The sequence below is a fragment of the Paraphaeosphaeria sporulosa genome (genome assembly GCF_001642045.1).
Source record: "Paraphaeosphaeria sporulosa strain AP3s5-JAC2a unplaced genomic scaffold CC84scaffold_2, whole genome shotgun sequence".
NCBI classification, from domain to species: domain Eukaryota; kingdom Fungi; phylum Ascomycota; class Dothideomycetes; order Pleosporales; family Didymosphaeriaceae; genus Paraphaeosphaeria; species Paraphaeosphaeria sporulosa.
The window spans coordinates 158178-183674 of record NW_017253361.1 but is presented as its reverse complement, the minus strand read 5'-3'; the positions used below and the strand labels follow the sequence as shown (position 1 = coordinate 183674).

At 54.0% G+C, this 25497-nt stretch overlaps 9 protein-coding genes across 9 annotated transcripts in view; 5 read left to right on the top strand and 4 right to left on the bottom strand.

The window, feature by feature from the left end:
• Positions 1-236: 236 nt before the first annotated feature.
• CC84DRAFT_1084927 (uncharacterized protein) lies at positions 237-1250 on the top strand (the record flags this gene model as incomplete). The annotated part of the gene is made up of 3 exons (XM_018174073.1): positions 237-784; positions 840-963; positions 1011-1250. 3 exons carry the CDS (start codon positions 237-239, stop codon positions 1248-1250), a joined length of 912 nt encoding a protein of 303 aa, XP_018039607.1.
• A 93-nt stretch (positions 1251-1343) lies between these two features.
• On the bottom strand, positions 1344-5097 carry CC84DRAFT_1160440 (uncharacterized protein). Its single transcript, XM_018177503.1, has 3 exons — positions 4920-5097; positions 4396-4833; positions 1344-4275 (listed from the first exon to the last, which is right to left on the bottom strand). The coding sequence occupies exons 2-3, from the start codon at positions 4616-4618 to the stop codon at positions 1568-1570; spliced, it is 2931 nt and encodes a 976-aa protein (XP_018039606.1). The 5' UTR covers positions 4619-4833; positions 4920-5097; the 3' UTR covers positions 1344-1567.
• Positions 5098-5305: 208 nt separating this feature from the next.
• CC84DRAFT_432701 (uncharacterized protein) lies at positions 5306-6047 on the bottom strand. The gene is made up of 3 exons (XM_018186230.1): positions 5785-6047; positions 5581-5606; positions 5306-5522 (listed from the first exon to the last, which is right to left on the bottom strand). The coding sequence occupies exons 1-3, from the start codon at positions 6001-6003 to the stop codon at positions 5435-5437; spliced, it is 333 nt and encodes a 110-aa protein (XP_018039605.1). The 5' UTR covers positions 6004-6047; the 3' UTR covers positions 5306-5434.
• A 1192-nt stretch (positions 6048-7239) lies between these two features.
• On the top strand, positions 7240-9351 carry CC84DRAFT_432682 (putative efflux protein). The gene has a single exon (XM_018186229.1). The coding sequence runs from the start codon at positions 7434-7436 to the stop codon at positions 9306-9308; it is 1875 nt and encodes a 624-aa protein (XP_018039604.1). The 5' UTR covers positions 7240-7433; the 3' UTR covers positions 9309-9351.
• A 2201-nt stretch (positions 9352-11552) lies between these two features.
• CC84DRAFT_1084679 (small oligopeptide transporter) lies at positions 11553-14240 on the top strand (the record flags this gene model as incomplete). Its single annotated transcript, XM_018174063.1, has 4 exons — positions 11553-11897; positions 11944-12760; positions 12815-13890; positions 13962-14240. 4 exons carry the CDS (start codon positions 11553-11555, stop codon positions 14238-14240), a joined length of 2517 nt encoding a protein of 838 aa, XP_018039603.1.
• Positions 14241-16586: 2346 nt separating this feature from the next.
• On the top strand, positions 16587-17121 carry CC84DRAFT_1202034 (uncharacterized protein; the record flags this gene model as incomplete). The annotated part of the gene is made up of 1 exon (XM_018181748.1): positions 16587-17121. The coding sequence occupies one exon, from the start codon at positions 16587-16589 to the stop codon at positions 17112-17114; it is 528 nt and encodes a 175-aa protein (XP_018039602.1). The 3' UTR covers positions 17115-17121.
• A 305-nt stretch (positions 17122-17426) lies between these two features.
• Positions 17427-18866, bottom strand: CC84DRAFT_1255336 (uncharacterized protein). The gene has a single exon (XM_018184529.1). The coding sequence runs from the start codon at positions 18727-18729 to the stop codon at positions 17833-17835; it is 897 nt and encodes a 298-aa protein (XP_018039601.1). The 5' UTR covers positions 18730-18866; the 3' UTR covers positions 17427-17832.
• A 1836-nt stretch (positions 18867-20702) lies between these two features.
• CC84DRAFT_1202032 (clathrin adaptor, mu subunit) lies at positions 20703-22392 on the bottom strand. The gene is made up of 3 exons (XM_018181747.1): positions 21913-22392; positions 20988-21862; positions 20703-20933 (listed from the first exon to the last, which is right to left on the bottom strand). Exons 1-3 carry the CDS (start codon positions 22339-22341, stop codon positions 20927-20929), a joined length of 1311 nt encoding a protein of 436 aa, XP_018039600.1. The 5' UTR covers positions 22342-22392; the 3' UTR covers positions 20703-20926.
• Positions 22393-24858: 2466 nt separating this feature from the next.
• CC84DRAFT_1160435 (uncharacterized protein) overlaps positions 24859-25497 on the top strand; it is a 2068-nt gene continuing 1429 nt past the window's right edge. Inside the window, exons 1-2 of the mRNA XM_018177502.1 lie at positions 24859-25170; positions 25222-25407. Of these exons, the coding sequence (XP_018039599.1) occupies positions 25061-25170; positions 25222-25407 (296 nt within the window). The 5' untranslated portion in view covers positions 24859-25060. The remainder of the gene's footprint in view (positions 25171-25221; positions 25408-25497) is intronic.

Here is a 25497-nt window from a genome sequence, read left to right as displayed (position 1 = left end):
CGCCTTCATCTACGCGCCATTACACGATCGCGACCCTGATCATCGGCGCAACGTCAAGAAAGAAAAACCTCATGATTAGTTAAACTATATAGGATCATGGGGAACGCTATGCTAGGATCTTGCAGTCCCAGCCTGACAACACGAGGACTTCCAAGATGATCTCCTCCGCGATGCAGACTTACGCCTCCATACTCCTGGTCCTTGGGCCTCAATTATGTCTCGCCGTCCCACGGCCTATGCCTTCTTTCACGCCCTCGCCTGGCAACTACCCTGCCAAAGGTGACGGTGACTTCGCGGGTGGGATCTTCAGCATCCCCCTCAACGAGCTGCCCGCGTACATTCCCCCGGGCAGCGGCACCGGCAGCGAAACCCCCACAGGCAACGGCCAGAAAACTTCTGGCAGCGGTCCCTACCCCGCGGCCATGGTGACCGACTCCAGCCTCCCAGGCCACACCATCTTCGCACCGAAAACACCCCCCGCAGGCAACCTCAGCATGCCGTTCATCGCGTGGGGCAATGGCGCTTGCACGCTGAATGCCGGCCAGTACCAGAACTTCCTAGTCGAGATCGCGAGCCACGGGTACGTGATCGCTGCAGACGGCACGCCGAATGGCAGCGGGGGCACGAGCACTCAGAGCAAGGTGCAAGATATGCGGGACTCGCTGGATTGGGCTTTCGCCGGGAAGGCGGCGAAGTACGGGAATATTGATCTGACGAAGGTGACGACGGCGGGGCATAGCTGTGGTGGGTTGGAGGGGATGAGCACTGCGTATCATGATGAGAGGTACGTCGACTGCGGTGTGGAAATAGGAAGGACGTGGGGAACTGACAGGCGGCAGGGTCAAGCGCATCATGATGTTCAACATCGCCATCTTCCAGGATAACCGCAGGTACCTGCTTTCCGAGATCAAAGTACCCGTCGCGTACTTCATCGGCGGTAAGCCAGATATGGGGTACACCACTGTAAGTCACTTATACTCATCACTGACTGCCTGCTAATCGTTGTGCAGTCCGCCAAAGACTATGCCCTCCTCAACGCCGGCCTCCCCAAGCTCCGCGTCAATCTCGATACCGGCCATGGCGGCACATACGGCGCGACCAACGGCGGCAAGTTCGGCAAGGCGGCAGTCAACTATCTGGAGTGGCAGTGGCGTGATAACGCGACGGCTAAGGCAGTCATCCTGGACCCGAACAGTGCGGGCAGCTTGGTCAAGGACAAGTGGGTCGTCGAGAGTGCGAACTGGACGTGATAGATTGATTTGGGGTCGATTTATGTACGAGTGTTGGTAGAGGAAGGTTTTGGAGATATGTCATTGGACAATACGAATGGTCATAATGATATCATCATGAATTTGAAGAGAGAGAGAGAGATGTCAATGAGACAGGAACCAAGAGACAGTGAGAAAGGTATACATGGTGACAACAATAAGACAACTATCTCCACGTACCAGACTTATCCAATCGGTGCAACGGCAAGAAGGACAGCCCATGCTCGACACAGAAGAGCACCTAGCCTCCAGCCTCCGCCAAGTGAGGGTTTCCCGCCAGCTTGCAAGGTAGGGACTGCCTAGGACGATGCTTCTTGATAAAAGCCATTCTTACGTCGCAGACTATGCTCTGACATCTGATCCATAAGACGCACCGATAGTCTCGTGGTCCTAGGACTTCCAGCAGCTCCACAGACGTCGTCCCTCCCTGGTACGAGCTTCATCAAAGCTGAAACCTTGTCAGCATAGCAGTCTAATAGACTATCAGGAGTCCCCGCCGACGACATGACCCGCTCCTCGGTGCCTGGATCATCTTGATGTTTGTTGCGAACACGCTCCGATGATGAATGACCCAAGGTAACACAGCGCGACTCAAGTTTGTGCTGCGGGTCCGCATTCTTGAACCTCTTATGTTCAATATCCAAGCCCACCTCTTCGTTGTCGTCGTGCCCTTCGTATCCATCACTCGTGTTAAAATCACAAGGTTCTGGCAGACGCTGTCGTTTCCGAGACGAAGAAGTGAGTGGGGTCAGAGTAATGTCTTGCGTTGAAACTGTTGTGCCAGACGACAAACTGCAAGGGGTGTGGTCTGTCCTTGTAGTCGACCCATTGTCTTCAGACATTTCGCCGTCCGAAGATGAAGCATCGTCTGAATCTCGTTGAGTGACAATGGGCGGCAGCGGTACATTTTCGAGACTGTAGATGCCTGAGATCTTGGCTGCTGGTGCCCGTGGCTTTCTCAATTTGTCAGCTAAGAACGACCCATCGTGACCAAAAATAACTGCTCCCCGATCTTTGAAATGTTCTGGGGGTATAGTTCTGGTCATGGCCGATCTCGTGAGTATTTGCTGAAGGCGGTTGCAGCTGCATTGCGCTCGCGTAGGCTCTGCACAGGGATCAAACAGCATTGAAGTGCCCTGGTGCCACTGCAACTTCGATCCCGATGTGGTCAGATATTTCCGGTCTAATGGACAACCCGCCGTCTCGTAGAGTCTCTGGAGGATTGGAGTGCCAGCCGCTAAGAAGTCTTTCCCTTTGGGTGCATGCTGCCAAATTCGACAGAGCCTATCGTTGCTACGCTCAACAGCGGGTACGATGATTTCCTCGAAGCCATTGGCGAGGAGCACAAGTGCATCAATATCTCGCGACAACCGAGGCCAGCCGCCATTTGTGTCGAAGAGTTTTGCTTCTTTCTTCCGGAATGGAGAATGTTGTTCGACGACTGCATTGAACTCGAAGCCTTGGAGAATGTCCCCCCAAGGCGGTTTGAAGTCATGTCCAGAAGACCTTTGTTCATCGGCCACATTCTCTGCGATAAGAAATTCGAGAAGTGACCAGATACTTGCTATCTCAGACTCGAAGGTGTGTTTCTCTTCGTCAGACAACTTGATCGACCTGTTCTTCAAGAGTACATCCTTGGCGGTGGAGTCGACTGCTATATTTGTGTCGAGAGCAATGCGTTTGCCGTCAACTTCGAAGAACCCTTGACGATGCTTGCATTGAATAATATGAAGCAGGACTTCGGAAGCGGGGACCAACCAGCCTCTTCGATCAGCGGTGTCATAAAGCACGATAGGGGTCCGTTCCGCCCAAGTGACGATGTTTCGATACGGACCATCCCGCTTGAAATGACATTTACCTTCTGTGACGCCAAATTCGAAATCCAAAGCCGCCATACCAAATTGTTGAAATCCAAGAGAGGCTTTAGAGCATTTGGTCGAAGTTGTTTTGTCGGTAGCTGCTGAGTAATAGATGTTCTCATAGTTGGTCAAGTCGGATCCCAAGCGTGATTGTGCAACTGAACACCAGCCAACAATGCTGCGGCATGTCTTCAAATCGTCAAGACTCACTTCCTCCAGCAATGCTCGCGACCCGCACTGTGACAACCCTTCATGATATGTGATAGGCGTATTTGGATCGGTGCTGAAAATTGCGTGCCATTGAATTCGATCGCCGCGCTTCCGGATTGGTATGAATATATGGGAGAAGCCTTTCATGACCACTCCGCCTTGAATCTCGACCGCGTGATGTACTCCAGAGATTCCTGCCAACAATTCCAGGGCTATTTCCAAGCCAGTTTCGTTTGCACGGTTTGGAATGGGGAACCCAGCCGCGATAACAGCACCTGAGAACAATGGCAACCAGCATGCATTTTCGGTAGCGTGTATGATGCTGTGCTCGAACTGGATAACTATATCGGGGAATTCTCGTATAGGATTGATAGTGACCTTGGGCTTTGCATAAGCGACCTGGTCACCAAACGGTGAAATTCCTAACGCCGACCCAAGCCACCCGAGTTGCTGTGCTATGTCTACAGAAAAGGCGGTTCCGCCTCTAGTAGAGAATCTGAGTTGCCCGGGGGATTTCTCTATCAAGTTCAGTGCCTTGTCGCCGATTTCGATGTCCACTGTGCTCTTTTCTTGGAGGAATCTATCCAATGCTTCGATCAAGATCTTTCCAGTCTTGGGCCATGTTTGGCTGACGTACTTTTCACATGTCGTAGCTTGAGCATAGAGCGAAGAGCCAGTGAGAACAATGACAGATCCAATTGATGGGGTTCTGTCTCCATATCGGGCGCGCATACACTGAATAACGTCCCAGTGTACATCCAATTGCGCATCGTATTGGCTGAAATGGCCGGTATGGTAGTCGGAAACTACTCGTCTAACAACGGACCGAACGCTTATCATTTGAGACACGTCGTCCCGGTAGAAACGTCGCTTGATTTCCAAAGCCATCTGATTGAAAACATCGTTGGAAACCAACATGTTGTGAAACGAGCCAAGATCTACCCAAACTTAATGCACAAAGTCATCATTTGGCCTGAAGCGCATGTAAAGACAGTAAGACCTCTAGGATCTCGACATCTAGAACATTTCTCGCTTAGGCGCGGGGAACTAATACTTACTCGTAGCTACACGGTCTCGCGGCAGCTGTTGGCCTACATCTTTTATCTGCTCCGTCAATGGCGACGAAGTGGCTGAAGAAGACTCCAGATTTTTGCAAAAATACCGAGTGATCCTGGATCTCTTGTGCCGGATAATATCTGTCGCTTCCTTGAGCGTCCAAAAAGCTCCTCCTCGAAGCTGAGGATCCGTGTCTTGAAGAGATTTTGCGATAAATTTGTTCATAATCTCATCAAGCCAAGTTGGAAGGAGGTGTTTTGGGTGAGTCGCCAGTGCATAGCCACCCCATTGTCGAGCGCCCGATTGCTCGAGAAGTGTATTCACAAACACCTCACAGACTGATTCTGGATCTGCTTTATGGTCACTGTGTACCGCGAAGCTATCCTCATCACTAAAGATATCGAGCCAGCTTGTATCACTGACGATCGAACGTTCAAGCTCTGTGTGAGATTAGTCCCGATCACCTTTCATGGCACTTCTCTCCCGACTGCTTCTCCTGGTGGCCTTAAATTCCGTGGGAGCTTACCTTCCGTGTCACTCTCTGGAGTGAGAAGCGTTGTGGCATCTGTCGTCTGAATTACAAGGAAAGGCTGTACTCTTGGACAGAGTTCATAGGTAGGCTGTAGCTTGTTAGCCTATGCTGGAGTGGACGTGATGCGTGAAACACATCTGAGGGTACCTCTTTATTATGTTCCTGTTCCTCCATATAGGGTATCGTCGTATCAGGAAGAGAAGGCACAGGTGTGGTCAGGTCCGTTTGATAGGAATAGTAGGTCCCTCCTGAATTGTTAGAAGAGTTTCTGCTCAAATCGTGAGAGATGCCGGCAAAAGTATGGCGATAATTGAACGATCTATCAATGTCCCAGTCGGGCGACTCGTCCCGATATTGGTTCACTGCATCGGATAGCTGAACAGGAAAAATAATTTGTTGTTGCTGTGATTGTTCGATGTTGCTGGGGGGAAGCGATTGGTGGTCAATAAGACTCTTCTCATTACTGCAAACTGTCACCAAGTAGTCTATCGCGGATCAGGTCTTAGGCCTCACTGCTGTTCGTGATGCTTTTGCAAGGGATTCGGGCTCCGAAAAAGTTCGTCGTGGCTCAGAACACAATACCGATTTTGATGCCGTCTGATAGTGTTGAGCTCTTTTGCACGTATGATACCCATGCATAGGCACATAGACATACCTCAGGCTATTGATCGTAGTATACGACTGGCAAGAGTAAGTTTACTGGACTCGCTGCAAGACAAGCTTTCATCGTGTGGAAGCGTGCGCCGTGCAAGGCACCGTGTGAGGGAAATGCTTCTAGAGAACGAGAAATGATAGATCCCCGCGTCGCCATGCACTGAAAAACAGCATCATAGCAGTACGTGCATGGAAATTTGCGTACCCGTCCGCAGTCACAGAAGTGAAACTTAGGCTCTTTCCCAGCCTTGCCAACTCGGCCGGTCTTGGTGCGCAACACCGAGCGGTCAGATGAAGCCGTCTTCAGACTGGCAGGCTTTTTTCTCTCTGAAATACGACTTGACCTGCGAACCATCCTCTCAACCACTGAGCGATCAGCAGGGCTCGACTGTGCGGCAGCGACATCATCTTGGTGAGTTGACATAACACCTAGCAATAATAAACAGATGCGCGAGGAACGATTTGGAGCACAAAAAGGTTCGGAAAGATCACGCTGGCGGCAGCTTTCTTATAGTCGCGAAAGTCTCAGCCTTGCACTGCCACTATCCGGTGAGATGTGGCGCGAGGTGCTCTCCAACGAAGGAGATTCGTAGCGGCTGAACACGAGAACAGGGCTTGGCACTCGCCGAGGTACCGTACCCGTAGATCTGATCAGCCTGCCATTGGTAGAAGCTGAGCATAACCCATAGTATGAATCGGAGTGTGACACCCGCAATACCGACCTCCACCAACGGGACCACGGACCATGAAACCCCCTGCGCGCAGCCTCTTGAATATCGATGCAGTACTCCCAGACTCCTTGAACCATTTTGGCCAACTTTGACAGATTGTCAAGCACGATAGCCACGAGCATCTCACACGTATGCCCAATAAACGAACCCCACACACGCGAAGGCATCACCACTCACAAAGCCCTCTCAAAACTGCGTACAGTACACGAATCCCTACACCATAACCAGCATTCCTTACCAAGTTTGACGATTCGATCACGGCTAGCCGCGCCATGACCGCAATCCCGCTGCCATTGCTACTACGTCACGCATGTCCGATGAATCCACGACAAAGCCAAATGGACAGTATGGCAGGTACGTCCGGCAAGCACCCGGCGGGCTGCATGCACCTAGCCGGCTCGACATTCACAGACTACCACACACACAGCCTGGATAGCCCGTACATGAAACAAACAGCAATAGACAAATTAGCTACAAGCAGACACCTAAGCTGTATCCTGCGCCGGCACGCTAGCGTTCCCAATCCAGCCTAGCAGCTGCTTAAACAGCCTAGCCGGAGCGATCACAGTGAACGACACTGCAGCTCTGTTCACAACCAAGTCGATGAAGTACGAAAGAAGGGGCTGCGGTTGTTCGAGCTGCATCCGGATATGGGACTTGTCTCCTTGCTGCCTCTTGCCTACGGCGCTTGTGGGATTGCACTCTATTCCTCCAGCAACACACCTCTCGCAACATTAGGCTTTGCGTACGTCATGTGGACGGCAACGGTGAATGGGTCAGCTTATGCCTGACATGTTTCAGTCGATCATGAAGCCGCTTTGCGACACCTCGTGTTATCGGTGGGTGGGTAGAGCAGCGGTCGACATGACCATGCCGTGGGAGCGCCCGTAGCATGGGAGTGAGCGTCGCAGGTAGTATCTCGTCCAAATCCAAACAGTCAGCATACTTTTTTCGAGATGCGTACGGCTGAGGGTGAGCTTACCCAGGATGGCACCTACTCCGGCCTCGTATAGCCCCTGTCAGATCGGCGTACGCGCGAAGGAACTCCCTTTGCGCCCTCGAACGCACCCAAACTCCTCTCCTCCATCACATCACTCCTTGCCCTCGCCCACGGCCAGCCACGATGCCCGCGCCGCCGCCCCTTCCCACTCCCGGCACCCAAGCCTACCTCGCCCACCGCCGCGCCGACAAGCTGCCCACCCCGCCCGGCACGCGATCCGCCAGCCCCGCCGGCACCTACAACGCCCCCTTCCTCGCCCTTGGCCTCGGCGCCACAAACATGCTCGCCATGCTGTGGACGTTGTGCGCGGGACATGGCGCCGTCGGCGTCGAGCTGCGCGGCGACCCCTCCCTCGGCATCCACTGGAACGTCCGCGAGGCGCTGTACCACCAGCTCGGGCGCATCGACGCGCTGATGCTCGCGCGGTACGGCGAGGGCGGCGTTCCGACGCTGGCGGACGGGACGACGAGGATGCAGCTCGCGAAGCTGTTTTACAGCGCGGAGACGGTGGCCGGGGATGTCATTGCGGATAAGATCGTTGCGGGGCACGACGGCGAGAAGCATCTTGCGGGGCGGATCCGGCACGTGGAGTTTGTGGATGATAGGTGGAAGAAGGGCCGGCCGCGGCGCGTGGTGAGCGTGCTGGAGAGTCCAAAGATTCCAGGGGCGCCGTGTGAGAGGGAGATTGGAGGGAATATGCGGGAGGTGCTGGAGGGACCGAGCACGTGGCAGGCCGAGGCAAAGAGCGTGCTGTTGCTGTTGCGGCGGTATCTGGAGAAAGTGGAGGCGATGGATCTTGCGCGGGCGGAGACGTGCACCGGGTTCACGCCGCGGGTGAGGCTGTTCACGCAGCATCGGGTCGTAGAGGGTGCGGGGCAGGGTTTCGTGCACAGAGACGATGGGCGCATGCAGGTGCTGATTGAGGAGGTTACTGAGATCGAGTACAAGGGGGAGACGCGCCGTGTGCGCACGCCCGGGACGCAGACCATTGATTTGGGCGTGCCGAAACTGTTCTGCATCGCGCAGGGGTCCCGAAGCAGCGATGCCGGGCGGCTGGGCTTTGTGCAGGAGGACGTCCGCGTGGAGCGAGGTGTCGGCGCCAACAAGGAGAACGTGGTCGCGCAGGCAGACTACATTGCGGGGCTTTTGGAAATGCTCGTGGACGGGCGACTACGCAGGCGGATAGCCTCTGAGTTTGGTCCCGCTGGGGACGAGTACTGGGTGCGGCAGATCGCTGTCGGCCACGAGAACGATCCTGAAATCGGGTGGGTGCTGGTGCAAGTGCCCGACTTCATGGTTTTCTGTCCCGTTGCTGCCGGGCTCGTTCCCGCAGGTACATCATCCGATGCTCCGGAGTACTTTGCAGCCTACCAGCTGCTCATCTACGACTACTATATTTCGCAGGCGGCGTTGATCCTAGGCGTAGAAGAGGCCGAGCTAAGGCGCGTGCAGATGCTGTACGGGCCCAAGATATTCAGTCTTGTAGAAAAGATTGGCCGTGATGCGCGAGTCGCAACCAACGGCGTCGTTGCTGGGGATTCCTTTGGCAATGGGCATTTCCTGACCAGCGCGGGGGCCATGGCCGGCATGATCGGGCACGCGTACCGATTTCTGGGTTATTGGAAAGGTATAGCAGATGGCAAGAGCGATGCGGAATGCATTGCCACTCTGGCGGCTGGAATCAAGCGGGACACGGAAGATCTTCTAGAAGTCAGCGCGAAAGAATTTGACGAAGCGGTGCCTACAAATTTCGGAGTGGGCAGAGGGCAGAAGGTTGTCCGGGTGAGCAACGGCGGTGTTGAAGGAACGGCCATCGACAATTACGTCGACGCGGTTCCAAAGACGGGCACGAGAACCCGATACGAGCAGCTACCGCTGAATCCCAGCGACTGGCGGAGGCTGTTCGTGCGGAATGGGCGTGTGGTGTCGGACGCGCTTCCGCCGCTGAAGGCACATCATCCAGCCTTACAGAAGCAGTCTTTGCGGGCTATGATGTGATTGCATGGGTTTGTTAGGTTCACATTATTTCTCGAGAAAGAACATGGGCCTCGCTTCAGGCTCCTAAACAAAGTCGTCAGAACGTTTACTTTTGGCCAACGCGTCTCCCACTAAAGTCCAGGGGTTGATGAGCGAAGCCATGATGCTCACGGAGCTGTTTTTGAGTACTCTGTGATGACTGAGCTTGTGCATGAAGATGCGGCCGTACAAATGATCACGGGCCGCTGCAAACCCTTTCTAACCGATATGTGTGGAGGGTCTGATGGTGTATTCACTTGATTGGTGACGGTCGAGTCCGGGGTTGATGGTAACCCAATTAGTTAGTTGCGATTATAAGCGTTCTGGCAAGCTATTTCAAGGCCGCCAAATCACGCTTGGTCGCCCGGTTGGCCTAAACAGGTAGGCGAGTGGAAGTAACCGTGCAGAAGTATTACAGGGTGGATGTACTACTTGCGGCACAGCTTACGGCCTTCCTGCGCCAGTGGAGGCATAGTTTCGCAAAGATAGCATGGCGATGCTCGATTGTTCGACTGGTGTCTGAGCCGATGGCATCGCCAATCATGGTGGGAGGGGCTGTCGCATTGTCAAGAAACAAATAAGACCCTCGGCTATAGGTATTTGAAGCGCTGTTGCAACGATAAGGCATTGCTCGACCGTTGTTTGGTCGGAAATTTGCGTACAAAAGCACGTGGCCTCCTTCCTCATGGCGGAGGATTGGCGAAGGGTTGAGGGGCTGATCCTGGACTATAACGAGAACAGCGTTTCATGACAGTTGTCGTCCAGCGATTGTGTGGGTCCCTAGGAGACTTCCAGGGCCAGGTCGAGCACGTGACTGTCTTGGTGTGCAGTGAAGACGATGCGAGACCAAGGTGAGTGTTGTCGAGATGATTGCCTCTACTACCGGCGCAAATCCAGCACATGCATGTGCGACTGTGTTCGGTAGCGAGCACCCACGAATATAGGGCCCTAGACAGATGTGGCAGCTGCTTGATTATTCTGGAAGGTTGCTTGGATAAACTTCGCTGAGGGTACGGCCGCTAGCTCTAGGGAACCAGCCACAGTCGTCGTTGGCGCCAACAGGCCTCGGTTGGCAGTTAGCTGCAGGATATATCACCACTGCAGCGGCTCATGTTTGCAGACCTTGGGGAATCGGGGGCTAATGAGAGGGCTCGAGGGATCCGCAAGCCGGGTATCATCATGGTCCACTGCGAGTGTATTGCTGTCCTTGAGATAAGAGCTACGTTAAGATGAGGCAGGAATGCAGGGCGCACCCTTATCCGGTACAGGCTAGATGGGTGTGGCCCGTCAGCCCAACCGCGCACCAAGCTTCGTCAAGACATTTGCCGTCAAGCCACGCCGCACAGCGATCCCTGGCGGGAAGAAGGAGGACGCGCCGGGCGAGATAACGCGGATATCATGCCGTATCCATGCATCACGCGGACAGGTATGTTCTGGCACGCCAGCATTGCCTAGGCAGCTCGACGTCGCGTCAAGCCTTGTCAAGCTTCTGCTAGCCTTCACGAAATGAGCCTGGGCAGGGCTGGCTCCGGGCGCAGGCACTTGATTGCGGGCGAGTTGTCGGTGGTATCGCAGGCTAGTGGAAAGCGGGGAAGTGGTCGCGGCAAGGCTCACGCGAACTGGGTGAACGTGTTGGCGCCTTCCTATCTGGGCTAGACGTTATCTGTCCGCGGTGCTTAATTAATCACAAGCAATGCTAAGCCAACCACGGCGCTCGCAGGGAGCCAGGTCGCCGCCTCCATGACGCCCGCTATCACGACCGCTCGATACGAAGGAGCTCGCGGTGCGGTCGACCATCGCCGTGACGCAGCCATCGAGACGCGCTGATAGGAACACGTCGAACAATGTGGTTGATCCTCCAGTGAGCATGTCGTGTGCCCAAGCCCTGGCCAGCGCCACCGAGGTCCAGCGGCAACCCTCACGCTGGTTCCACGGCCCCCTTCGCTGGAACCGAGTAATCTGCTGCTGGAACCAATCCAAGGAATCGCAATGGGCCCGCCCGATACTAGATTCTCCATGCATGGCTTCTCGCTAGCACTGGAATTGAGACCCACCTCCGTTAGCCCCCATAGCGTGCACGTCCGTGCAGTGGTTATCGACGTGCCCTGGCGCCGTATACGTTGATAGATTGGCGCTGGTCCGACTACATAACCGGGGTCTCGTGCCCTCCGTGCCCGTTACTCGCCTGCGTGCAATCACTCGTCGCTCTTGCGCAACCCCGCGAGGATGGCGTCCAAAGCTTTCAGCAAGAGGCTTGGCTTCAAGAGAAGGAACACTGACCAGGAGCCCGTCACCGTGACCGAGCTCTCCCACATGGAGGGGGAGAGCTCCGGCGCCAGACCCATCGTCGCCGGCCATGGAGACGCCAGTTCGGTCATCGACGAGGTTGTCCGCGACATCAGCGAGACAGAGGCAAACCAGCGCCTCAATGCCTTTCGACAAGACCACAAGTGGGACCCCAACATGCCAGAAGAGGCTATCGACATGGTTGACGCCGTCACTGAAGCTCACGACCACAAAGGCGAGGCGCAGCTTGTCGGAGAAGTCATTGAGAACTCACCGTACCCCGAGGTAACCGCTTTGCACATTCGCATTCTGTCTGTTGCTGACGTTTCAGGTCCGCGCTGTGGTTCGAAACTACGATGAAGACGTACCCGCGGGCACACTGCGAGCATGGGTCCTGGGTCTTCTCATGACTACGATTTGCTCTTCCGTAAACGCCCTTTTTCTGTTGCGTTATCCCCTCATCTTCATTGGCCCATACGTGGTGCTCCTGCTCGCGTACCCACTGGGTATGGGTGCCGCCAAGTTCCTTCCTAACAAAGAGTTCAAAATCTTTGGACTCAAGGCCAATCTCAACCCCGGACCATTCAACACCAAGGAGCATGTCATCATCGTCGCCATGGCAAACGCTGCTTTCGGAGGTGGTGCTGGTTACTTTCTCGACACCGTGGTCTCGCTCAAGAAGTTTTACAAGTTCGACACCAGCCAATTTGGCTGGGGCTTCAACATCCTCTTCGCCCTATCCACGCAATGTCTGGGCTTCGGCTTGGCCGGTTCCGTCAGAAAATTTCTGGTCGAGCCTGCGGCTATGATCTGGCCGGGTGCTCTGGTCAATGTCGGTTTCATGTATGCTCTGCACAACCACGCCCCGAGCGATCCGGCAAAGACCAACGGTTGGTCCATCTCTCGTTACAAGATGTTCATGATTGTCATGGTTGGCTCCTTCATATGGCACTGGTTCCCGGATTTCATCATTCCCGCCTTCAGTTACTTTGCATGGGTTACCTGGATCAAGCCCGACAGCGTCATCGTCAACCAGCTTTTTGGACAGACCACTGGTATTGCTCTTGGATTCCCCTTCACAGGTTTCACTCTCGATTGGGCCCAGATTAACGGATTCTACAACAGCCCTTTAATCAGCCCTTGGCACGGTAAGCTTCCATGATCTGAGCGTACATCGAAAGATACTAACCAGATTTCTTCAGCACACGCCAACACGGCTTTCGGTGTCATTCTGTTCGTCTGGATCATCATCCCAGCTCTCCACTACTCCGGCGTCTGGTATTCCGACTACCTCCCGATCCTGCAAAACAGTATCCTCGATAACACCGGTGCCGTTTACAACACTTCCCGCATTCTCACCCCCGAGCACGTTGTGGACCCGGCTGCGTACGAGGCATACTCTCCTTTGTTCCTTTCCACGTCGTTTGCGCTCTCCTACGGCATGAACTTCGCCTCCATTGCCGCTCTTATCAGTCAGACCTATCTATTCCACGGTGCTGAGATCTGGCGCCGCTGGAAGTCATCCCGGGGCGAGCTCGATGACATCCACATGAAGATTATGCGCAAATACAAGCTGGTGCCTACCTGGTGGTACCTGATCCTCTTGGCCGTAATGATCGTGTTTGCCTTTGTCTCAGCTCTCTGCTTCCCGACCGAAATGGCCTGGTACTCGGTCGTCCTGTCTCTAATCATTGCGGCTACGTGGACCATCCCCATTGGTATCATCCAGGCGTTTACCAACATCCAACTCGGCCTCAACGTCTTCACCGAGTTCATCATCGGTTACGTCCAGCCCGGCCACCCCATCGCCATGATGATGTTCAAGACCTTTGGCTATATCGTCATGACGCAGGCGCTGTACTTCTGCCAGGACTTGAAGCTCGGCCACTACATGCACGTGCCGCAGCGGTCGCTCTTCTCCGCCCAGCTCGTCGCCACCGTGTGGTCGTGTCTGTGCCAGCTCGCTACCGTGCAGTGGGCCATGGGCGCCATCAAGAACGTCTGCACAAAGGAGGCCGCGGGCTTCTTCACCTGCAACTACGTCAAGACTTTCTACAACGCGTCCGTCATCTGGGGCGCCATCGGCCCCAAGCACATCTTCTCCGGCGACGCCGTCTACAAGAACCTGCAGTACTTCTGGCTTGTCGGCATCGCCGCGCCTTTCCTGGTCTACGGCGCCGCTCGCATGTTCCCCCGCGTGAGCTGGGTCCGCAAGGCCAGCATGCCGCTCATCTTCGGCTCGCTCGGCTACGTACCCCCGTACTCGCCGATGAACATCGTAAGTCATCCCCTGACCCGTACCTTTTGCCTGTATGGAACAAGACAGATAACTGACTCCGCCATCCACAGCTCGCATGGTGCCTCTTCGGCTACGTCTTCAACAAGTACATCCGCAGCCGCTACCTCGGGTGGTGGATGCAGTACAACTACGTCACCTCCGCGGCGCTCGACGTCGGGCTCGCGCTGTGCGCCATCCTCCTCTTCTTCTGCGTCCAATTGCCCGGCGGCGCGATGCCCGATTACTGGGGCACGACCATCATCGGCCGGACGGTGGATGGCGCCGGTACGGCGGTGCGCAATGTGGTCGCGGATGGCGAGACCTTTGGGCCCAAGACATGGAAGTGGTAGGCGGCGGTTGGTCTGTGGGTGATATCTTGTGGAATAGCGAGTCCTGCCTGTGGCGATGTAATGATGCTGGAACGGTAGCTCCACGGGCATTCTGTTGGTGTGTATGTATAACGATCAATGGATGTGGTGTACTTCAGCTCCCAAAAACGACCCTTGCCACCACGTGTTCGGATAGCTTCTCGTTTCGGACAGTCCTACTCTTCGTCTCGGCACGTTCGGCCACGTGCTGTCGTGGTATATGTGCTCCTGGTGCGACGCGGAACCCAAGTTGCGATGCAAACCCGTTCCAGTGCCGGCTCCTCTCTTCCTTCTCAAGGCGATCGAACCTCACAATCTCTCTCTCTGAGAACAAAAGCAGCTCGACGTGTTTCCGCCAGGGATCGAGAGATGATGTTATTCATTGCAAGACGTTTCTTGCCGTGGAGTAGATGACATTTTCCGTCGTTGCTGTCTATTCTTGAGCCATTGAGCTAGATGAGGAAGCAGGTTCCCATCAAGGCATCGGTTTTGAGGAGTTGAGTTTGAGGTGCGTGTGTGGGACGGGAGGATGGAGCTACGCCTGCATGTCACGTGATGACAGGGCTACAAATCGACTGAACCTCGCTTTGACTTGAAGCTGATTATTATAAGCTTGGTCTCGGTGATGCGCCTTACGGCCGGGGATGGATTATAGTAGTTTCCGCCGCCCTGTGCGCAGGTGATGTTGGATTAATGAAGAAACGCGCTTAATTGTTGAACCGTCCATCTAGATTTGCTTTTCTGTTTCCTCGCCATAGATTAGGTCGTGTTCATTACTGAATACTGCCAATTGCGAACTACGACTGTGACTGCGAACGCCATATGATTGGTTGGATTGCGCCTGCTGCGTTTGCAGACGATCAGACTTCTGTTAGTGGTCCAATGCCCTGAGGCTGAGGCGCTGACCATCTACCGGTATGTCCGTGCACTGAGGCTACACTTAATACCACATGTGGAACACCCCAAGAGCTTAACTGCGTCGTCTGGAAGGCTTGAACAAATCAAACTGCATATCGAGACGTAAAGGCTCACAAGTGCTTCTATACTCCGAGCTGTACACTACGCTGAAATCGCGACGCCCTAGATGAGTAATATAGATATCTAGATCTCCTGCAGAGTTTCACTTCTTTATACCAAATTGCCTACCACGATCATTCCCGCGCATATCCTCCGCAATGAAGCTTCCACTCTACTCGACGAAAGAAGACACGGATGGTGAGAACACACCACACCATGCAGGACTCTTGAACTTTATCAAGCACAATCTAATGATTGTTGTCGCATTGATGTCGGGGCTGATCTGCATCTCGGGCACGACTATCTTCACTGTCTGGCTTAGCAGGCAGATCTTCCAGTGTCCGGACTGGGCAATCTCGTGCCATGTACCAGGCTATGTACGTGAGCTTATCCTGAATATTCTTATGAGCTCGCACTCGTAACCAGCAACATATTTTTGACCACTTCTTGCAGTATACATTCAAACCCGCCTTGCAATGGTACAAGGTTTGGCCACGGCAGTCTTCTCTATCGGAATGGCAGCCATCGCATACGCTGCACATACACTATCGGAACCTGCCCTGTGGTGCTTGCTCGCTGAACAACCCATGACTAGGCCAAGTGCAAAAATACCTGGATGCGAGCCAGGGCTCGATTCCATCTTCCCCCAAAGCCATCATCGCAGCCAGGACTTTCTCGTCGGCCGTTGTCTTACTCTGCACAGTCGTCGGTACTATAAAGCCTCTATCTGCCGCTCCACTAGTTGGTCTGGTGTATGACATTCATACCGTGTCCACATCATTCGAGAGCCAGTGTGTCCCTGGCGGCGGGATCGGACCTAGCTTCACTCAAGCGAATCCACCCAGAGAATCCACCCAAAAGCATATGAGCGACCGCACTCGATCTGTACACCTCTTGGCAATTAGTCATCACCCCTGAATCTCTGCCAGAGTATCGCGACTTTTTCATCAATCGCAGAGCGCATGCAGAACGAGGAATCATGAGCGTTTAGCTGTAGGAATGAAACAGCAGATTAGCTGTTTTGCATGGCAGCCTGAGAAGCCGATTAAAATAGGGACGTTCCTCTACTACAAGACCAACATGGGGCAGGGCCATGCTTCAACAGTCAAAGTACTACGCAGGACAAGACTCCATGTATGGGCCGACAATTACCGCTATCTCACCTCAACACATCCGATCGCTACGCTCGTCTTTGCAGCTTTCGACGGTAACATTGCTAGAGGCATAACCACCACAGATCTTCCCGATCAAGACGAAGACTAATTTCGTATCGGAAACGTCATAACAGTCGCGTGGAATTTCAATCTGGACATGCAAGATGATCATTTGCAAATCAGCCATTCTGATAGGAGCAACTCCGACCCAGTCCGGATGCAACTCTTGACCAATCTAATGGTCACGCAACCAAACAGCACCAAAGGAAACGCACAATACGATCCAATTACGAGGAAAGAAGACACCTTGAGCACGCTGGCTCTGTGGATGACCGTCGCACCAATAACAGTTGGCATCAACGCAGAAGGGACGCAACCACACTATGAATACCGTGCCGATTGGATACCAGCCCACCATACCTCATCTGCTCGCGGCGCCAACAACCAATGGACAGTACCGTACATTGAGAACTTCATACGCGTCCCCGTCGGTGCAGCCGTCCTCGGGGACGTTGTAAGCTGGCCCAGCAAACGGGGAGACGTCTCCATCACGTCCACGGTCTTCCAGTCGAAGCTGGACTCTAAGAAACCCAAGTTACTCGCGGTCCCGTCAGCCATCATTCTGATCTGTGCCTGGGTCCTAATCGTGTGTAACCTGCGATTGGCGACACTGAGCGAGGTCTGAAGAGCGCGCAGACTCCGACCATGCCCGAGGCGGCTGCTGACGACATGCAAACACCTGCTAAGCGCTCGAAGCTGGAGAAGCTTGCGGTGGATTTCAGCGTCACAGGAAGTGGGCGTTGGGGATTAGCGGTCTGCGGCAAACGCGAAGGGCTTCTTGAGAGGCATGACTGCAGTTCGCAAAGTGACCTGGGTTACGAAGGGTACAGACACTAACAAATGGAATATGGCTTGGTGCTTCTTCATGCAGCTCAAGGAAATTAGGACGCGTAACCCCTAATGACATGTTGTGCTTGCTACGTTGCTACTGTGATGTGACTCTGTCGTGGTTCTCCGCTCTATTCCGCTCTGAAGCGTCCTCTGCTTTGTCTAAACCGCACAGGGGCGCTGCCGCTGCGGCAGCAACATGCAGTTGATGAATCCCCGACTACTTTAGCTGAACTGCTCCACCACAGGGCCCAACACGTACAAATGTCATGCAATGCATACTAAAAGCCTGCCGGACCGAGTCAACATACGCTGGCATCACAATGCCCAACGTACACAATACAATACATGTCGACCCATCACAATATATAAGGGTATCTCTGCGCGTACAAACGGTAGCCACTCTCTTTGCAGGCGATGATTCCAGCCAGAACCAATACAATCATACAGCAAACGCTCCCTGCAACTTCGAGTCTGCAGCTCAGAAAAGTCAACTGCACGATGCCATCCCCAACTCAGAAGTTCCGACTAACATCCACCCCCGGCGCACTCCCCCTCCGCTCAGCCTCGTACTCGCCGCCTCCCCGCGCGCCCCACCCCAGCCTCGCAAAACTACTCTTCTTCCTCAACCCCAGTCCCCCGCCTAATCCCGCCGCCCTCTCTCCGTCGTTCTCGGCGCGCAGTTCCACACCGCTGCTCTTCCGCCGCACAATCCCGCCAACTAGATACCCCATCCTCTCGAGCGGATTCGGCTCCTCCGCGTACGGACTAATGGGCTGCACCACGCGGTCGATGTTGGTCTGGCGCGCGTGCAGCTCCGCCAGCGAATTGTGCCGGCCGGGCTGGGGCGGCAGGGCACAGGGTCCAGGCCGCGGCTTCATGGTGGAGCGGCGGGAAGTGGTGCTGCTGGAACGGGAGGCCGCTGTTGCGGCTGAGGTGCTGGAGGCAAGGGTGTAGTTTGATTTTGTGGACGAGGAGCGCGAAGGCGCGTAGATGGGACCTGGGGGCCCGGACCCTGGGCCTGCGAGGGTGGAAATTGCGCCGGTGGAGTAGGATGTCTTCAGTGGAAGGTGAGGAGATGGTGGCATGGGGGGCACTGGAGGGGCTGGGGAGAGTGGCCTGCTCGCATACGTCGCCGACCGGGGCGACGGAGGACAATGAGAGTATGATTTTGGGGTCCTGGGACGCTGGTGGCGGAAAGTAGGGCAGTGGCTCTCTGAGGGCGTAGTGGGCGTCAGTGGTTGGCCTGTCCCCGGGTGCATCAGCGGGCGGGATAGCACGGGATGGGCGTCAAGGCTGCTGAACATGTCTTCATAGCTGCCGGTGCCAAAGCGCGAGGATGTTCGTGGTGGGAATTCAGAGCCGCCGAAGGGCGGTGCTGGATAAGCAGGGTCCAATTGCTCATGGGGCATAGGTGTGGAGGATGTCGCGCGGGGGAGTGAAAAAATCCGGGGTCGTCCAGGCCAGATCAGATCCTCGACGCGATACGGTCCGATCCAGAGGCTCGGGAGGAAGTGTGGATGTGGTTATCGTACCGCAGAATCCTCAGAGGTCGCGCTCACGAAATCGGAACAATTCGGCCGAAAGTGGCAACTTTAATGCTAGCTTTTTGTTCGCGTTTGGCTAGCGATCCATCCTCCTTTTGGAGATGCACTAATCGGCCCGCAGCAGGCGGTTTGGGGGTCGCTTGAATTGCGGAGCAAAAGCGCACGCTTCAATTGGATGTTTTGCTCTGTTCTGCGATGTTTATCGATGTCGCGCATGCTAGCACAAACGCGATCTGAATGTTGACAACGTCTAACGGCACCCCCGAATACAAGAAACGTCAGAACAGGTCAATGGCAGCGGCCTGTAATGGCTGGCGTTGAGCTACGTCACGCGTAAACATTTCCTTCCTTCTCGTGAAGATGCTGCACCCCTGTAGATCCCCATTTAAGGTTCTCGTCTCGAGTGTGACGAATGACGACGAAGATTGCATAGCAACATGTCTGCCTGAGATTTGAAGGTCTCACAGGTGTACACATGAATATGTTGCTGCCACTTAAGTTGGTGGTCAGAGTATCCTACGCGTTGAGGCAGAAGGTCGGAAGTAGGCGAGGTCCTTATGCGGCTAGCGATTTGCTCCGCACTTATATCATGTGATAGACATCTGTGAGCAGAGTCAACCCATTTCATTCCATTAAAAGACCCCTACACAATCTTCCACTCCTCCGTTCTCCCACCCCCGTCGACATTCGCCCCAAAGACCACCAGCAACCCACATCCCGCCACCAATTCTTTTAACAAGCAACGTTCCACACAATCAGCACCCTCTCGGTCATACGCTGGGATATCCAGACTAGAATGCGGTATTATGGGACTATAGACAAATGAAATGACGAGAGTGTGCACAGACATGCAGATTCGAAAAATGTGTAGGACCATCATCGGGTTTACAGCAGACCACCACAAGAGCCGACTGAACAATAGAACGTGGGCATCTCACCAAAAAGCGAAGTGCAGATTGATCCTATGAGAATGAAACCTACTTCCACTTCGCCCACGCGACGGCCTCGCCGCCACAAACAATTCATGAACCACCGAGGATCAAGGCACTAACAAGCAGAGCGAAAAGTGTGCGTGATAGTCGTAGATATCAAAGCCGGATGTACCATCGGAGTCGTGGAGTGACCAGCGGAAATAAATTTACTTGTGATGTGCGGTCTTTGACATGACTTCTCCAAGCCATGTGTGTACAGCTTGATCATTAAGTGGGTGGAATTAAGCACTGGAGAATTTGAAATGATGCTGATTGCCACTGAACAGCTCGATGAGATAGTACGAGAAGCCACAACAGACTAGGAGGCAGCTTCATTAGTGCGCTGGTGGATTCGCTGACACAAGTAGTGCCACTCGCCCTTGCAAGAGCGCAGCAATGGTATCTAGGGAATTCCTTGGCATACAGACGTTGTTCTTTCTCAGTTAGACCGTTGTCGATTCCACACTGGGACTTGTGTTCCCTCGTGATTCTCATAGGTGGCGTCCCTCGTAGTCCTTAAAATGGACAACCAACTCGGTACTTCTGGGAGGCCTTGTCCATCTCTGCACTTCGGTTTCCGAAACTGTGATGATACAGATACTGGACAACATCTCCAGCAGGTAGCTCAAATGGTGTGGGTGCGCTTTTGGGCCTGATCGAGGTACCCGGCTGCTCATGGTTGCGATACCGGAAATGCAGCGGCCACAGACGGGCGCGTATGCTGCACATCCCCGTGTATCGGAACATGAGCTGCTGAAGCCTCGTTCTGTAAGCGTCTAGACCAATGGGATGACTCGAGGCCGTCGTAGCACCTGTGTGTCTGGAGGAGTATCAGTAAAATGGGGAGAAGATGGGCTGTGACGGTTGGGCATAGAGATTGCACATGTTGAGTAATAGAGTGAAGGAGCGACCTCGCTGCAGAGAAAGTGCGACAACCAGTCACCGCGTAATACATTATCGTATGCTTAGATGCCCGTCTCTTGAAAAATGATCCATTCACGCATGCGGATATATGGCAACTGTGTCCCATTAAACGCCTGCAATGCAACTCCTCCACGATCCGCGAGTGGTCACAAATGAGCACAACGCCATTAAAATCTGGAACGATGTCAGCAATGCACGCAGGTTATTCGTCCTAGATAGGGGACTCACCGTATCTCATAATTACCCGCCCTGGTCATGTATCGCACCCACTTCACGCTGCTGTAGTTACTTTTCTCAAACACCTTCAGATACCGCACCAGCAGCCCGGAACTCGTGAACATTAGCAGCGAAAAGCTCAGATTCAGCGGCGGCCTTGACCACGCTTTCTGGTTCGTCATGCTGGTCAGACTGGCTTCCGCGCTCAACACGAATTCGCTTTGTCCAGTAAACCGCGGGATCTTCCAGACAATGTTGTTGTGTTCCGGCTCGTACTTGGCTTTGCCCTGCGATGTCCGCTCCGTGATGCGCGCTGTGTTCAGAGGTGTAGGTATCCGCACGACCACGTTCGTTGCAAACAGCTTCGATCCGTAGTTGGCGCGAATCGCTATGCTGTATTCCACCTTTGTCTTTCCGACCTCGTTCACGATGGCGTGCACCTTGAAGGGCAGATTGACGTTCTCGGTCGCCCGGTATCGCATCAGTTCGAACTCGCCATCCGGAGGGATGAAGGATATTATCCTGTCCGCGTCGAACTTCCCAAGCTTCACGCACTGGTGGAACTGGCAGTCTTCCAAAGACACGCTTCCGGCTGCTGCTCTTGTCGCCTTCGCGCCCGCCTTGTTTCCAGAAGGCCCTTGCAAGTTGTCGTCACCCAGTGTTAACCGGTCGTTAAGTCCAAACTTGCACTCTGGAGTGCCCGAGAGGTATGCGCGCATGATAATCTGGCCATTGACGTCTGCTCGTAGCACAGTTCCCGTCGCCGACATCAGCAAATTTACGTCTTCAATAACGTCTACGAAGGCTTCGTTCTTGCGGTACTTGATGTCGTTACGCCGCCAGGAAGTTGCACCAGTCGCTTGCATGGTAATCTTCGATGAGTCCTCCTGCAGTTCAATTAGCATCCACAACGGACGCGTTCTCGCAGCGCGCATACCATCGCTCTTTCCGATTTAACCCCCTCAGTTGTGATATACATCTTCAGCGTATCCGTCTCGGTGTTCTGCGGGTACCCAAAGTCCAGAATCTCATCAAGCAGCTCATACACCAGCACAAAGTTGTTCTTAACAGCTTCCTCATCGAATTTGCCAAAGTACGCCTTCCCCAGCCCAATCAACCGGTATATGAACTCGAAGACCAGCGCCGCATTCGCATTGCTTTTGGTGACGGCGACCAAGTAGATGTTCTCGTGCTTGACATGGCTGAAAGTGGTGGACCCAAGTGTGAGAATCGGCGAGCGCACTTGTGCATTCGATATTACTTGGATGCGGAAGACGTCGGCGAGGCGGGGGCGGCAGTCGTTGCGGAAGGCGCGAAAGATGAGGTTTTCGCCCTTTTGGTTGAATATAAGGATGCCGGAGAGCATGGCGGAGGCGACGGGCAGACTATTCGACGGCGAAGAAGTGGGCGTCCCAACTGCGCGTGAGGGATATCGTTCACGGCGGCGTGGGGAAGGAGCAGAAGCTTGGACCACCGCCAAGCTCGCTCTATCAGGGGTTCAACCCCAAACCCATGGTTCGCAGAACACCAACCACCAATTCCGAACACAGTTCGAGTAATGCAAGCAAACGTAGTGCATGATCCTTAGCAGGTAGTGAATCTAAAGCTCCTTAAATGGAAGGTGTCTGTGTAGACTGCGTGCTACTTCCTTCCCATCGTCAACTGCGTTCATTAGGTGTGCTGTTACCTATGGTAGTTGATCATCCTTGATCAATCAACATGTCATCCGCGGTGCGTTCTTCTGAGCACTGCAAATCCCTTACTACAGTTCGCGAGAATCAGCCTTCGCCACCCGGGACAGCGATATCGCCAACCACTTTGACGAAGAGTTTCAACATCGCGCGACCTCAAGAGCAACGGAAGATACCTCTCGAGCAGGAGATGCTTTCCTCTGGAAGCTCAGGAATTGGCGCACTCTCGACACTGACCCGGAGAATCGTTTCGTACGATACTCGAATATGTTAACCATTTCGATCACAAGCCCGCATTTACCGACACACAACCAAACGAAGGATGTTGGCTACCTATGCTGTACCCACTCCAGCACTACTCTCTTGGCGGTCTCTCCATCAAGAACAACTGCAATCACCGAACGTCTGAACGAGCGATACCCAGCCACGGGTGTGGTAAACTTAAACGCCGAACGTGCGTATTGTCACACAGGAGATCTCAGAAGTATGTTGGAGATAACCGTTGGGTCGGAGATCGACAGGAACCACAGATCGGCAAATGGGCAGAAGGCGTTCTGACTGAACATGCTCTGCGCTGCTGGCCAATGTGACGACGGGACCCCGACCTTCGCGAAGAATAGAATCTACGCGCCTGTTTCAGGACCAAAGTAACGAGACTGCGAAGGCATCGACGACCACGTATAATCTAATTAGCCCCGTCGACATTTCATAGACAGTGCCAGGCCGAAGCCTTGATGGAGTAATTACCCAAAGAGAAGCACGAGAACAATGGTGCCGGCCGAAAACCGAATTCTAGTTGCATTGATATGGACAACAATATCTTACTGAAGGCAGCTAACGAGGCAATAACAGGCAGCACAGAGCATGTCGTACAACCGGAAGCGCTTATCGTTAACACGCAAGCCAGGCGCATTCCCCTCACAGTGAGCGGGAGGAACGCTTTGGACGAGGAGCACCACCTGTTTCGAAAGTTGGCTCAGAAATATTGATGATTGCCTCACGATTGGCAGTTCGTGAGGAGAGACAGAGATCGGAACAAAGTTGACACAAGCACCAGTTGTTGATATCATAGAATGCAGGACGTTTTCCAGCCATCAAATTACTTTGGCCCAATGCCAAGCTCTGCTGACACTCGTTTGGAACATTGCAACCAGAGACTAGCTACGCAAGACGGAGTAATTTGAGAAAAGGAGCAGCTTAGACGCCTAGTCCATCGCGAGGACTAGTGTCCCCCCATCAATCGCCGTTGACGAATGAGATGACCTTACATCGGCAAAGGGTAAAGAAGGATGCTTGGTTGCCCGGTGTTCACTGACGATTCTCGTGTATTACGCGTCAGGTCGTTGACTTGGACCGAAGACACTGCATCGAGAGGTGATGAAGGTCACGGGGAGTATCATGTCTGTACGCTTGGGTCTCGATCCTATGCGTGAATTCTGTGATGGGAACGCCGTGGTCATAGGAAGTATCAAACTTGGAAGTCGTCGTCTCCTACTTCTGTCCTGCCGAGCGACTCGGCATTGCATCGCCGAGATTGTTCGGGTCTCGTGACACATCCCATCATCTGGCTACCTAGGTATGCATAAACTGCCCTTCACACATTCAGGCTTTGCAAAGTGGAAAACGCAATACGTACCACAATGACCATTTTTCCTATGGAAGAGCTCCACGAGTATACTTTCCGGAGCAGCTTCCGGTTTTCTTTTTTGGGCAAGTGCGCCGTTTGCATTGTGAGCCGTTCTCCAGCCACGACAGGTCGTCATGCACTCCACAAACCCCTAAAGGCGCAGCACCCTAGAATTACCGTCCCTGCCTAGACTCCCCAGTAAAGCTTGAACGCCAGCGCGTCGAAGCTTCTCCAGCCTCAGGGGCGTGTTTCGGCGTGCTTGCGTCGTCGGCGCCGCGACGCGCAAGCGTGTGGAGTCTCGGCCTATCCCGCAACGCCTCGCCGCGAAACGAAACATGCCCATCGGCCAATCCTTACCGGACAGACGCCATTGAGGCTCTGCGTGATGAAACTTGCGATGGATGGCAGTGGCCGGTGACTTGAAACGCTGTACGCAAGCGGGAGATGGAGAGTCGTGGCCTCGGGGCTGATCACGCTGGCGCTTGCTTTCGCCGCGTCATTGTGGACGAGGGCGATGGATGTCGTACATTCTTTGAAGAGTTGGGGTGGTATAAAGATGAGAATAGTGAGCTCGTGAAATCACCATCACTCACTTCGATCACCATCTTCCTATCTACATCTCTTCCTCACTTCCTTACTTCGTCTACTTCAACTGCTTCGTGGTTTTGACAACCTCCTTTCACTTGCCTTCATTTCTCAAATCATTGTTCCGTCTCTGTCAAGTCGATTTCAGCACGCAAGCAAAGCTTCCTCCTCAATTGTTCATCATGGTTAACTTCAACCGCCTCGCCTACGCCCTGGCCATCGCCAGCTACGCCTCTGCTCAATCTTTCGGAGGCCCTGCTCCTAGTGGACCTCCTCCCAGCGGTCTTGCACCGTACGTTCGATTTTTGGAAACACCATCGTGCAATCATTAATGTAAATCTAGATCCGGCGCTCCACCTTCAGGTCTACCCTCCGCTGCCAGGCCCACCGGCCCGCCACCTTCAGGTGCTCCGCCAGCCCCATCCCGCGCCGCGAAGCGCCGTGCTCGTCGCCAAAACGTGTCTGGCCTTCCTCCTCCACCGAGCGGGACTGAGCGCCCTACTGGACCTCCTCTTTCGGGGACTCCTCCGTAAGTTCTTCTACCCCAGCTATACACAATAGTCTTGGGACTCACGGAACATAGTCCACGTCCTTCTGGAACTGGCAGGCCCACAGGCCC

Bases quoted from the DNA above. Each gene is read 5' to 3' on its own strand.
- CC84DRAFT_1160440 (XM_018177503.1), bottom strand. From the start codon at position 4,618: ATGAACAAATTTATCGCAAAATCTCTTCAAGACACGGATCCTCAGCTT. The intron at 4,276-4,395 runs GTAAGTATTAGT...AAGTTTGGGTAG, and splicing joins GCGAGACCGTGTAGCTACGA to ATCTTGGCTCGTTTCACAAC.
- CC84DRAFT_432701 (XM_018186230.1), bottom strand. From the start codon at position 6,003: ATGTCAACTCACCAAGATGATGTCGCTGCCGCACAGTCGAGCCCTGCT. The intron at 5,607-5,784 runs GTACGCAAATTT...TACTCTTGCCAG, and splicing joins ACTTCTGTGACTGCGGACGG to TCGTATACTACGATCAATAG. The intron at 5,523-5,580 runs GTATGTCTATGT...CAACACTATCAG, and splicing joins ACTACGATCAATAGCCTGAG to ACGGCATCAAAATCGGTATT.
- CC84DRAFT_432682 (XM_018186229.1), top strand. From the start codon at position 7,434: ATGCCCGCGCCGCCGCCCCTTCCCACTCCCGGCACCCAAGCCTACCTC.
- CC84DRAFT_1255336 (XM_018184529.1), bottom strand. From the start codon at position 18,729: ATGCCCCATGAGCAATTGGACCCTGCTTATCCAGCACCGCCCTTCGGC.
- CC84DRAFT_1202032 (XM_018181747.1), bottom strand. From the start codon at position 22,341: ATGCTCTCCGGCATCCTTATATTCAACCAAAAGGGCGAAAACCTCATC. The intron at 21,863-21,912 runs GTATGCGCGCTG...ATTGAACTGCAG, and splicing joins TTAAATCGGAAAGAGCGATG to GAGGACTCATCGAAGATTAC.